At 44.8% G+C, this 13944-nt stretch overlaps 1 protein-coding gene across 1 annotated transcript; it reads left to right on the forward strand.

The window, feature by feature from the left end:
* LOC8074469 (probable lysophospholipase BODYGUARD 4) lies at nucleotides 243–2399 on the forward strand. The gene is made up of 4 exons (XM_002461190.2): nucleotides 243–977; nucleotides 1062–1435; nucleotides 1534–1736; nucleotides 1818–2399. The coding sequence occupies exons 1-4, from the start codon at nucleotides 473–475 to the stop codon at nucleotides 2176–2178; spliced, it is 1443 nt and encodes a 480-aa protein (XP_002461235.1). The 5' UTR covers nucleotides 243–472; the 3' UTR covers nucleotides 2179–2399.

A 13944-nucleotide genomic window follows, 5' to 3' on the forward strand; every position in this document is an offset into this window, starting at 1 on the left:
GATCTACTGTACTGCTGGGGCGTGCGAAGAGCATTTTCCCAACATTTTTAGCATGGAAGCAACATACGAGAAAAAAAGCACAACTCCGACGAGAACTCGACTAAAAAAAACAAGACAACTCCGACGGGACGAAACGATGTGCACGCCTGGACACGGCACGTACGAGAAACACACGGTGTGGGGGGAAAAAAAAAAGGGCACAACAGGACGCAATGCAAGCGGGTCAAAAAGATGGTTGCCTGGTTGGCTTTGGCTCCCAGTCCCAGGGTCCCGGGCCGGCGTTTGCTTGCGGATTCCATCGTCCGCGCACACCGACGACGTGGAGCAACGGCCAGCGCACGTGAGTGCACGGCCTTCCAGCCCCACGCACGGCTCGCATCGATCCATTCCATCCCATCCGCTTCGCCCCTTGTCCCCCCTCAGCTCGCCGCCACGCCTCCGTCCTGTCCCGTGCCTTCTGGCACCACCTACCATGGCGACGCTCCCGAGCGCCAGCCGGTGGTCGTCGTCCACCGCGTGGCCACGGAGGGCCGCTGGAGCGGCGTCGACGGCGCTGGCCGCCGCCGTCTTCGCGGTCCTGGACGTCGCCGACGCGCTCCTGTGCTTCGTGTACGCCCTCCTGGATGGCATCCTCGAGGACAGCCCCGTGCGCTGCTACTGCCACAGGAGCTACGACGACCAAGTGGATGGCGGCGACCACGAGCACGAGGAGGTCTCCGGTACGCTGTACGCGCGCGGCCGGAGGAGCGCCGTCAGGGACGCGATCCTGTACCTCCTGCGACACGTCGTCGGGAGGAGGGGACGGGCGCCGCCAGATGAGACGGTGGCGCCGTGCAAGTGGCGCAGCCCCAGGTGGTCAGACTGCGCGTGCAAGTCGTGCGTCGCATGGCGGGGCGGCGAAGGCGAAGGCGGCGGCGGCGGCGGCGAAGGCGGCCGGCTTCACGTCGTCGTCAAAGAGCCGCAGCCGTATCGAAAAGGCAATGTCTTCGTTCCTTGCCATGGCAGAAACACATAAAACGGAAGCGCTCTGTTTCTAACGCTGGTACCGGTTTGCATTGCAGATGCAGGAAGAAAACAGAGTGAGACGACGACCACTCGTGACCCCGAGAACGCCATCTTCGTGCACGGCTTCACGTCGTCGTCGTCCTTCTGGGCGGAGACGGTGTTCCGGGAGTCCTCCTCCGTCCTCCACGACTACAGGTTGTTCGCGGTGGATCTCCTCGGCTTTGGCCGCAGCCCCAAGCCTGCGAATTGCAAGTACAGAGTGAGAGACCACGTCGAGGCGATCGAGAGGAGCCTCGGCGAGCCGCCGCAGAGCCTGATGAGCGGCAGCGGCTCCTTCCACCTGGTCGCGCACTCCATGGGCTGCATCATCGCCCTCGCCTTGGCTGCCAAGCACCCGACCCGAGTCAAATCCATCACGCTCGTTGCACCGGTGAGCAGAGCACAGCACACACCAGTAGTCAGTGAGAATGATGACTGAGACTGACCGTGTTCGTTTGCTGCAACACTTGCAACATGCATGCAATGCAGCCGTACTTCCTGGCGTGCGAGCAGAAGCAGGCGAGCCAGGTGGCGCTCAACAGGCTGGCCGAGAAGAAGCTGTGGCCGCCGCTGCTGTTCGGCTCCGCGGTGATGTCGTGGTACGAGCACGTCGGCAGGACCGTCTGCTTGGTCGTCTGCAAGAACCACCTGCTCTGGGAGTGGCTCTTCAGCCTCTTCACGGGAAACAACACGTACGTTCGTACGTACACTTCGTTCGTAGCGTAGGCACGGTTCAGAGTCTGAAAACAGTGCTGCATGCAACGCAAATGCAGGGGCGTGGATTTCAGGGTGAGGGATCTGACGAAGCACACCCACCACTCGGCGTGGCACACCATGCACAACGTCATCTGCGGCGGGGCGGCGCTGCAGGACACGAACCTGGAGGCCGTCGCGGCGGCCGGCATCCCGGTGCAGGCGGTCCACGGCGCCGACGACCAGGTGGTTCCGGTCGAGTGCAGCCGCCATCTCAAGGCGAAGCTCCCGCGCGCCAAGCTCCGTGTCAATGTCATGGACAGGCGCGACCACGCGACGGTGGTTCTGGGCAGGGAGAGGGACTTCGCCGAGGAGCTCAAGGCGTTCTGGGTCTGGGGGTCAGCAACTCCTTCAACGAAGCGGAGGTTCAGAGGATGCTGATTGTTAGCAGGGCCACGGGCCAAGTAGTAGCAGGCCAGAGTGCGTTCTTGGGCCAAGCCCAAAGGCTTCTCCGATCCTTTTCTTAAAGGGCCTTGTTTACTTCGAAAAGTTTTGTAAAATAGAAATAGTATCGCTTTCGTTTATATATTTGATAAATATTGTCTAATTATAGACTAATTGGACTCAAAAGATTTATCTCGTCAATACCGACTAAACTGTGCAATTAGTTTTTATGTTCATCTATATTTAATACTCTATACATACGTCTAAAAATTTGATGTGACGGGAAATCTAAAAAAAATTGCAAAATTTTTGGGAACTAAACAAGTCCCTGAGATCAGACGGAAACGATTGATCACGGACAACACAGGTTCCGGCCATTATATTTAAATTTTTATGTAAAAAAGGTATTTTTATGATTTTTTGGATAGTTTTTTTCTTAATATTTCTAATATGATTTATCTCTATAATTATAGCATAGTCCAATTTACCTCTCTAACGTCAGCCTGGGCGTTCGGTATTACTAAGGTCTTGTTTAGTTTCATTTTTTTTGGAAAATGAGCATTGTAGCACTTTTGTTTGTATATGACAAATATTGTCTAATTATAGACTAACTAAGCTCAAAAGATTTGTCTCGCAAATTACAGGTAAACTGTGTAATTAGTTTTCATTTTTGTCTTTATTTAATGCTTCATGCATGTGTCCGAAAATTTGATGTGACATGGAATCTTGAAAAATTTTGGGTTTTTTAGGAACTAATAAGGCCTTGTTTAGTTCACAAAATTTTAGAATTTTGGGTATTGGTATTGTAGCACTTTCGTTTGTATTTGATAAATATTGTCCAATCATAGACTAACTGTCTAGGCTCAAAAGATTCGTCTCGCAAATTATAGATAAACTGTGTAATTAGTTTTATTTTTCCGTCTATATTTAATACTCCATGCATGCGCTGTAAGATTCGATGTGATGGGGAATTTGAAATTTTTGGCAAAATTTTTTGGGAACTAAACAAGGCCTAAACAGATATGTTAGGCCTTGCTTAGTTTCAAAAATTTTTCAAGATTTCCCGTCACATCGAATTTTACGGCACATGCATGGTGCATTAAATATACATGAAAACAGATATGTTTTGCAAAATTTTTGGAAACTAAACAAGGCCAAACAGATATGTTATTTGGCAACCAGCTACCGTGTGTGTTTGCGGGGCAAGGCATGCTGCAGTGCTCGAGATCCATGAAGCTGATGTTGTGGCCAATCACAGGCAAGAGACGTGTGAGCTTGCAAGAACCACTGGAGGAAGAGCAAGAGCTGCAGGTCCGCAGGCAGGCACCCACCGGCGGACCAGCCGGCGCAGTGGCACGGCGGCGCTCAGCACAGCACACGCCCTGCCACGCGGCGCCGCCGCCGTCGCTTCCAGAGGAGGGGAGGGGACAGCCCGCCGCAGCCCTCTGCCGCACACCGCGTGGTTGTACTACGTGTTGGGCCACATGCAGTGACTGAGAAGCCAGTCAATATGGTCCTTTAATTTGCTGCGGCGACGCTCCGTGTCAAGCTGCTACTAGCTACTAGCTACGTACTACGCCTGCTTGTTGCATGTGCATGCATGCAGCTGCCAGGGAGCCCAGCCCCCATAGGAGAATGCCTGATCGAGATTCCGCTAGCTAGCCCAGCCTCCTCGTCGTCGTGGTCTAGCTTCAGCACCTCGCGGTCGACATGTTAAATTATGAACGATGTGATTGGACGTACGTTGGGATTCCGCTGTACCTAGATGCTTTGTTGCTTTGTTTCATCTCTCAATTCGATTGAAAGGAAAAAGTTCGTTACGTCGTCGACTCGGCGTGCGTCGAGAGGAATTTTGCGTCTACATTCATTTGTTCCTCGTATAGCCGACCCATCGATCGGCCCCTTTCTTCAACTTTTGAGGCCTCGTTTCAAAGGCTTTCGTCCAGGAATGGTCACATGATTCATGTGACCATGCATATGGTACCAAGTGCTTTTCGTTATATATATCCTACGTTCATTTCATATCAGAACATGAACATGCCACGCTAGAGCAACTCCAGCCCAAGTTCCTAAATTAAGCCTTTAAATTTTTATTTACATGCTATGATAAAAAAAGTAAGGGCTCAAATTAAGACCCAACTCACTACACCACAACACTTTTTTAGGGTCAGACATCTGACGATAAATGTTTTTTTAACCGTTGGAGGATCTGACGGTAAAGCAAACCGAGAGACGATCTGACGCTGAAGTCATATATAGCGAGTTGTTGTCTGACGCTATAATTATTGATCTATAGGGTTAGCCGATCTGACGCTGAAACTGGATATAGCATTGGCCTGTCTGACGCTAAAGAAAATGAGCACCACCTCACGAGCCTGGTGTTCGCTCGCTTGCTTTCTTTGCATTCGCGGGTAAGAAAACCTAGATATTTCTCTCCCCAAATTCCAAATCCCGCCACCGCCCACTCAGCCTCCACGCTCGCGCCGCCGTGTCTCCCAAATCTCCCCGCGCTGCCCTAAATCCCGCCCGTGCCGCCCTCTGCCTTCCCTTCTCGCGCCGCCCTGACCCAAATCTAGCGCCGCCCTGCTTCCTTCCTTCCAAATCTCGCGCCGCCCCCAGCTAGCGTCTCCACGCCGCTGGCTCCATGACCTCCGCATCCTCAGCCGACAGCTCCATCTCCCACCGCAGGGACGGCCTCACGGCCGCACGGGCACGGCGGCTAGCGACCGCACAGCAGGCAGCGTATGCGGCACGCCCTCTCCCATCCAGCACCCCGACGGGCGACGGGAACCTCGCCGGCTCGTTGATTCACCGGCCTCGGCGCCTGACCTCCGCACCTCGACGGGCGACGGGAACCTCATCGACATCGTCAGCCACTCAGCCTCGCCTCCCCCGACCTCGCCCCTACAGGCTCGCTGACCTCCGCACCTCGCCGACGAATCCAGTAGTGCAAACGTACGAGTACAATGACACATCCCTTTCCTAGATCTGAAGCTGCTGTATCAATGCGTTATTACAAAATTTAATTAGCATTTGTGTTTAGCTCATCTGGCCGTTTCAAATGAGTAGTTGAGTACTGTCGTATATGGAGTCATGTTCTAGGTACTTAAGGAGTATATGCAGTCCTGTTCTATTTCCATGTTCTATATCTACTTGGCATCAGCAAGCTATTCTGCTAATATATCATGTATTGCATTACTGTCTCTGCTGATTTATTATAATGTTTTTGGGTTTTGGTTAATCCGTCGGGTTTCGGGGATCCGCGGGTTTCGGTTTTGGAAATGGCCTAATCAAGGAAGCTTATTTAACAATAGAACGTGTATCATCAAGGTCACCAACCATAGCCACAAGCATGCTGAAAATTCATCCATTTGTTGCACACCAAAAGAAAAGAAATTTTTGGTCTTATATTTCCTGGCAAACCACATTGCTGGTTCTTGTCCTGGTAAGCCAGCCGAATCCCAAAGGTGCATACATGCTAGCTGCTTAGCTGCAAAGCAAGGGCCGCAGCTCTCCCTCCGCTAGCTGTATTCTAGCCGAGGCTATGGTTCAAGTAGAGACGTGTTTGGATTGGTAATTGGCAAATGCCGCAAAAGAAATAGTATTTTTCATAAGCATCTCAATTTGTGAATTAGACCATTTTTCCATTCTCGAGTAGGCTGTAAGCGGTTGTAGAGCATGCCAATTTGATGGGATTGTGCTCTTCTTTTATCGTTGCAATTCTAAGGTTAACATATTGAATTTCATGTTTCCTTCTTACTGAAACCATTCTGAAAATAATCAGGGGCCTATATAATTGGTCTTACTGTTATCCGGAAACCATTCTGGGAACTCTTTTTTGGGCTCCTATATTTGTTTCTTACTGAACAACCATCCCAATAAATCTTTGTCCCAATTTAACTCCTGCAGCTGTGTGCATCTTTTTTTATCTAGGTACTGTAGCTACTGAAGAAATCAATTTCCTTGCTTTCTGAACATGCTTACATTCACTTATAGTTGATTACATGCAGCATGTTTAAGTTCAAGAGATCATATTACCAAAGTTTGATATATTCAGTTTTTTAAAGAGATTGTTGTTTTTCAGTGTTACAAGCAGGCATAATTGATTTATTCTTTCTGATTTATTTCAGCTCCCTAGGTTAAAGTATTGTGGAGTTGGCCCACTAAACCCAACAGAGTTCCAGATCTGCTGCATCAACGCCATCCTGATCTCATTGCTTGCAGCCAACAGATTCAAGTATTGTAGGTATACTCTCAGTCCCCACAAAGGCTCATGGATAAATTATGGATCCATAGTGATGCTAGGCACACAAAGGAATACATACAAGGGGTCAACAGTTTCCTAGCTTTTGCATTTAGAAATTCAGCAGTAGGGGAGAAGATTTTATGCCCTTGTAGAAAGTGTGTTAACTTATTTTGGAGAGACTCAAGTGATATACGTGAGCACTTGATATGTGATGGGTTTCTACAAGGTTACACAACTTGGAACTTGCACGGAGAAGCCAGTTCCTCTTATATGAATACCAACAATGGTGATGGTGTTGATCCCATGGAAGAGTCTAGTGAAGAAGATGACATATCTGCATTACTTAGAGACCTAGCCTGTGGTTTAGATGATAGAGGAGAATTAGAAGACAACAGTGCTGAGCTTCCTAAAGAACTAGTTGACCTCCAAAAGTTGGTAGAAGCCAATAGTCAAGAATTATTTCCTTATTGCAAGAAGTACACTAAATTGCGTTTCCTGATTAGGCTTCTTCACATCAAGCTCCTTGGAGGATGGACTGATAGAAGTTTTGACCTTGCACTAGATCTATTTAACGATGTCTTACCTGGGGATTCAACACTACCCAAAAACTACTATGAAACCAAGAAATTGATTAAGTCCATAGGACTTGGGTACACTAGTATTGATGCCTGTGATAATGATTGCATTCTATATTGGAAGGAACATGAAAAATCTGAATCATGTCCAAAGTGTAAGGCTTCACGATGGAAATCAGTTAGGAAGAGTCTAGATGGGAAACATGTGTACAAGGTTCCTAAGAAGGTACTTCGATACTTTCCGATAAAGAAAAGGCTCCAAAGATTGTTTTTATGTTCTAAAACAGCTACTCTAACAAGATGGCATGATGAGGAGAGAACCAAAGATGATGTTCTTAGGCATCCTGCTGATTCTCCTCTATGGAAAGACTTTGATCTTAAAAATCCTGAGTTTGCTAAGGATAGCAGAAATATATGTCTTGCATTTGCCACTGATGGTTTTAATCCTTATAGAACCCAAACTATTAGCTATAGCATTTGGCCTGGTATATGTATTCCCTACAATTTTCCACCATCAATGTGCATGAAGCAATCAAATTTCATACTCTCTTTCCTAATTCCTGGAAGAAAGGCTCCTGGTAGTGATATGGATGTTTTTCTCGAGCCATTTGTGATATTCCTCGTCTTCAAGATGACTTTGCAAACGAAACACATGTAATCTTTCTATGCTGCTGCAATGTTTCTCTTTGTGATTTCAAATATGTTCCTTAGTTCTTATGAGTACATCATTTATTTCAGGTTGCAACAGAAGAGATCTTGCTGCCCCCTTGGCCTGCTGCAGCCCGATCAGCTAGGAAGATGACTACAGTGCCTAGTGATACCCCTCACCTTCATGATGACTTTGCAAATCATACACATGTAATATTGCCATGCTGCTGCAATGTATCTCTTTGTGATTTCAAATATGTTCCTTAGTTCTTATGAGTGCATCCTTTATTTTAGGTTGGAACAGAAGAGAGCTTGTTGCCCCCTAGGCTTGTTGCAGCCCAATCATCTAAGAACTTGACTACTGCACCAACAAATGATATGCCCCCTCGCTTTGCAAATAATACACATGTAATCTTGCATTGGTGCACCAATGTTTCTTTGTGATTTTAAAGATGATCCATGTTTTTCAGCTCTCATATGAGTGTATCTTTACTTTAGGTTGGAACAGACAAGAGCTTTCTCCCCCATACACATGATGCAGCCCATCCACCTATAAACAAGACAACTACAGCAACAAATGATGTCCCTCGCCTACATGATGACCTTGTAATTGTTCTATCTTCCTACATTATTCTGTGGTTTCATCTACATGGCCTTGCTCTAACACTCTTATGGGTGCATCATTTATTCCAGGTTGCAAAGGATGTGATATTATATGCTATATTGAGATCTGAGTCACCTGTGGCTAGGGGGACAGTCATTTCAACTAATCCAAACACCATTGTAGGAGGACAGCCTCTTGGTAATGAATACTGTGAAGTAGTAGTTAATGTTGTGATGAAAAGGGAGGCTATGCTGCCTCGGACTTATGGCGAGATGTTGTCTATGGCTAGCGCTCTCAACATGAACATTGCATGGCCATTCAATAAAGTAATAGACTATACTTATATAATTTTCATTTTGGTTTTACCTATGATGCATGGCCAATGTTCCTAATTAAACCATCTGTGATAGGTAAAGGAATGCAAGAAGAGGGAAGGCAAGAAGGCATCTAGTACACCTCTCAAGGGCACTGCAGGTATGTTCCTAAATTTACATTCATCTGACTATGTACAAACTAAGTGACCATTTGTAAAAACCTAGTGACTAAATTAAGCACACAAGATTGTATTTGGAAGGCACTCACTACATTTTATCAGAGATCATGAACTGTAGGCTCATAGTAGTACAAAATCCAAAGTTCATGCTTAAGAGGCTCATAGCTATATACCTGGAATAGCTATATTGACTTGAATTGCTCTTGTGTCTATGGTAAAATTTGGAATAGTACATAAATGTATTATCACCATGCTATTGGTGCAAGGAAAAAGCTGCATGATTTGAATTGGCATATACTTTTGAAAGCCCAAGGTTGGTTTTGGTAATTAATGACACCAAGTTGCTAATGCCTTGTGTTTAAGTGATTTGAGTTAGGCATAGCAACACATGTGATGAAGGTGCATGGTGGCTTGAAAAAGGTGGCCACATGATCACAAAGGGATGAAGCATGAAGTGAAGATCATGATGATAAGATGAGGAGCAAAAGTTATCAAGGCAAAGGTATAAACATAGGGTTTTACTTTTGCCGGTCTAAGATGAGTAGAGAAGTGATTGACCGGGTTTAGGATAGATAGCCGACTATCAAGAGGGGAAATCACGGTCATCTCTCGAATCAAGTGCTACTAGGTCTATGTCTTGAGCATATGCATTAGGATCTAGTAAAGTGCTGACTTAACTCCTTTGGTGAAAATGTTTGTGAAAAGCTAACACACATGCACTTTGGTGGTGGACACTTGTTGGTGTTAGCACTTTTGCAAAGGAGGTGGAGTTTCCAGGGTTGAGAAGGGTTTGGGTTCCCAAGGTTGCAAGCTCGGCGGGATTCGGCGCTTTTGAGAAACATAAGTGTATATTTTTCTATTGCGCCGGTGGGAAATTTGGAGAAGTCGCGGGAGTGTTTTCTCAGTGAGAAACACTCACCGGACGCTGAGTGCGGAGGCACCGGACGCTGGCCTCAGAGTCCGGTGTGCTTAACCCTGCTAGGGTTGAGCACCGGACGCACTCTGAGAGCGTCCGGTGGTTAGCGTCCGGTGTGAGGGCGTTTTGCGACCCTCTCTGCGCATGAGTCCGGTGAGCACCGGACGCTACCGGTGCTTAGCGTCCGGTGACCCTGCGTTTTGCGACCCTCTCTGCGCATGAGTTCGGTGTGCACCGGACGCGTCCGGTGTGGACTTGCAGAGCGTCCGGTGCTTTGCAGGTAGCCGTTAGAAACTGACACGCGAAATCGAAGAAGGACACGTGGCCAACACCAGTGCACCGGACGCAGGGGGTCGAGCGTCCGGTGCTCACTTGGTAGCGTCCGGTGCCCCCGTTTTCAGCCCAGTGAAAGTGGCCAACAGCTAGTTTCTTTGAGGGGCTTATAAATAGAAGGTGGCCGACTTTGGGAGGCTCACTCTTGCACATTTGATTACTTGAGACATACTTTGAGCTAGAGAACACTCCCTCCACTCATCTCCTTGCTTGATTTCTAATCCTAGTGAGATTGAGTGAGATTCAAGTGCATTGCTTTGAGAGTTGCATTTAGTGGCACTTGATTCTTGAGTTTGCTGCGGATTTCTTGTTACTCTTGGGTGTTTCCCGACGCCCTAGACGGCTTGGAGCAGCGGTGGTGTTGAGCTCGTGATTGGAGATTGTTTCGAGCCTCACCAAGTGATTTGTGAGGGGTTCTTGAGCCTTCCCCGCGGGAGATCGCAATTGGCTACTCTAGTGGATTGCTCGTGGCTTGGAGGATCCCCATCTTGTGAGTGGATGTGCGGCACCCGCTGAGGGTTTGGCTTTGGACTGCCAATTAGCTCGTGATCCATCAAGTGGGTGTATCGCCACAACGAGGAGTAGCTTACCGGGAAGCAAGTGAACCTCGGTAAAAAATCTTGTGTCATCTCTTGCTGAGGATTCTCTTGTAATTGTGAGTGATTGGTTGGTTATATCTCTATTCTACAACGTTGGTATAACAATCACTCTCCACTCCTTTACTTACTTGTTTACCTTGCTAGTTGTTTAGCTTGTTTAGTTTAGTCTTCTTGTTTAGGAGTGTAACTAGCCTTCTCTTGTTGTTGTGCTTTAGTGTTTAGCCTTGTACTAGACTTGTATAGGTGGCTTGCATAGCTTAGTTGTGCTAGTGCTAGAATAGCTTCGCCTTTTGTTTTACTAATTAACTTGTCTAGTTGAAGTTTGTAGAAAATTTAAATAGGCTATTCACCCCCCCTCTAGCCATTTGGACCTTTCAACTTTGACTGCGAAGTGACACCTAGCTCACAAATATATATATTTCATCTTTTTTGAAAACATGACTTAGTTTCACTTGGTAAACTGAAATATTAGACTGTATGCATAGTTTGTAAAGATCTAGGAACAGAATATGTAATGGCTTTGTTAAAAACCAAGTATTTTGAGTTAATAAGTAACTAATCTTTCTAAAGTCTGAATTAGCTTTTCTCTCAGCATCATTTTGTTGATTACAAACTAGTATTGTACAAATTTGCATATTTTCCTACAATTGCCTAATTATGGTTTATTTTTTAGGAAGTGCTGGCCACAAGTCTTTGCCTTGAGTTCATGGAAAATGGTTCTCCACACCTAACTTGATGGATGTGCTATGTTGTTTGATCCATGGCTTTTGGTTTTTTAGTTTGTACAAGTGACTGCACAAACCTTTCTGTCTCAGACATGAACTAGTAGTCTTTTGGGATGTACACTCATGTAACCTTTTGGAACCAAACTTTGTTGGATGGTTCAAACTGTGTGCAAGACAATGTATTGTTATATATGGATTGAACTCCATATGATATATGTGTGTATCTTTATGTGATGAAACTTCAGTTTGAGTCTGGGTATCATATATGTGCTGGTTTGTAATTATATTTATTTTTTTTGTATTTATATTGTCTGTTAGACTGTCAGACGCTAAAATTGCATAGACTGTTGGATCATCTGTCGCTGTAGGTATGGTAACAGACTATCTATCGCTGAAAAATAGCAATGGATGGTCTGACGCAAAATATATTTAGGGCGACAAGATGTCTGACGCTAAAAGTATGGTCTGACGCTGTATCTTTTTAGCGTCAGCACTTACACTGTCTGCAGAAGTCTGACGCTATATATTTTTAGCGTCAGACCATCTGACGTTGTAGCCGCTTTTAGCGTCAGATCATCGGACGCTAATTATGGTGTTGTGGTGTAGTGACTCTAACCCACCTCCTAAACAAGTAGGATAGGGGGTTCTACATGTAAGGGGCTGAAACTATAATTTAGGAGGGCATGAAAAATGAGAGTCTAAGTAGGAGGTGAGTTGGAGTTAATTTTTTTGAATCAAGTCCGTAGATTTAGAATAGGGACTTGTTTAGGAGGTGGGTTAGAGTTACTGAGATCGAGTCGGCTTGATTCGCTCGATCTGGGGTGTGCTATCCTTTGAGGTCAATGCATGAGGTGTCAATAATGTTTCTTTCAAGACTTATTTTGTTTAATAAGTTATGTTCAATTTGATGGGGATTATTATTGGAAATGGATTACAAAGGATTGAAACTGATTACTATAGAGGATTAAGGACAAGTTTGGTTTGTGCTTTGCATGAACCATGCAACCTAGATATTGCATTGGTCATAACCAAAATGGCGCAATGTCAAAACGTAGCCAAAAAAAAAGTTTCCAGAATATAAACATTAGATGGGCAAAGTGTTGTGCTTGATGAAAACCATGCCAAATTCGGTATAACTATGAGTAAAACGTGTGGGGCTCACATATCATTATTGTTTCTTCTTTGAACTATAGTAGTCATGAGGGATCTTATTATTTTGCAGATAAAATCATAAGTAATACCATGCTAAAAACAAATTGCAATTACATACACGGTTCAGTAGCTATTAGCATTTGAAGTTTTATCATCTTAGAATCTCAATCCATGAGCACCTAATGGTGCCATGACACATCATGCATCCTCTGAATGGCTTTCCAGATCGACATACCAAGCCAAATCTCTCGCCCATGCCAGTGCTAACTTTCTCTATTCATTATTGTTGGTTCTTAGGCTTTGTTCAATTCACCTCAAAAACCAAAAACTTTTCAAGATTTTCCGTTAAATCGAATCTTACGCCATATGCATGAAGCATTAAATATAGACAAAAATAAAACTAATTGCACAGCGAAATAAATTTTTTGAGCCTAGTTAGTTCATGATTAGATAATAATTGCCAAATAAAAACGAAAGTACTACAGTACCCCGAACCAAAAAAATTTGGGAACTAATAAACAAGGCCTTAGTCAACTTTTTTTTTGGCTTGGCTTCATTATTTTTGACCCATAACTAAATATCAGACAAATGTTTAGGGCTAGCCAACATTTGCTTGGTCTTCTAGGCCTTATAGTAGAACCCCTCTCATCCCCTCCTATCGTCTCATGGTTTATTCGGTGATCTCTTACAAGTTATCCCCTGAGATTAACCAAATAAACTTAAGAAGGAGACTAACTGAACAAGTCTTAAAGCTTTAAATTCTCAGTCTAAAATTTCAACCCCCCACTCAATGAAATCCCAAATATCCTAACCCAATCTAAGTTACGAGGGAATTCTTGTGCGCGGAAGCAGCTTACTCCACCCTTAATTTCTTGGGTTTTTGTGCATGAGTGAATGGTTATTGCAAATTTGCAATCGTCTGCGTATTTTCTTGCTTTATTTCTCATGAGTTTTCTTATGCACATTCAATTGTAATCATCGTCATGCATTTGAAGATGATGCGAGTGTTAGAATTTGTAGCTACTTTGTTTCATCAAAAAGGACTTTTGTAGGTGCGTACTTTCTTATATACCCCCTTCGTCCATAAGAGAACACAATTCTTATTTTTCGAGGAATCAAATGATTTGAAGTTTAACCAAAGTTATATAAAAATACTGACATATTTATGATATAAAATAAGTATCGTTAAATTAATTATAAAATATTTTTTATAGTAAACCTAGTTGGAGACTTAAGTATTAATACTATTCACTAAAAGCTTGGTCGACATTAAGCTTTGGCTCACACAAAATTCATAGTTGCATCATTTTATAGACATAGGGAATATGATCAACCAAGTAATCAAGTGTTTCCAAGACCCTACACTTGAGCTTTGGATGTTTCCTTTCAAAAGTTTTCATCTGGAGTTGCTTTTTCATTTATAACTTTACATATGACCATGTACCAATTCTTTTTTTTATTTTCCTCCTAAC

This window comes from Sorghum bicolor, chromosome 2 (genome assembly GCF_000003195.3).
Source record: "Sorghum bicolor cultivar BTx623 chromosome 2, Sorghum_bicolor_NCBIv3, whole genome shotgun sequence".
NCBI classification, from domain to species: domain Eukaryota; kingdom Viridiplantae; phylum Streptophyta; class Magnoliopsida; order Poales; family Poaceae; genus Sorghum; species Sorghum bicolor.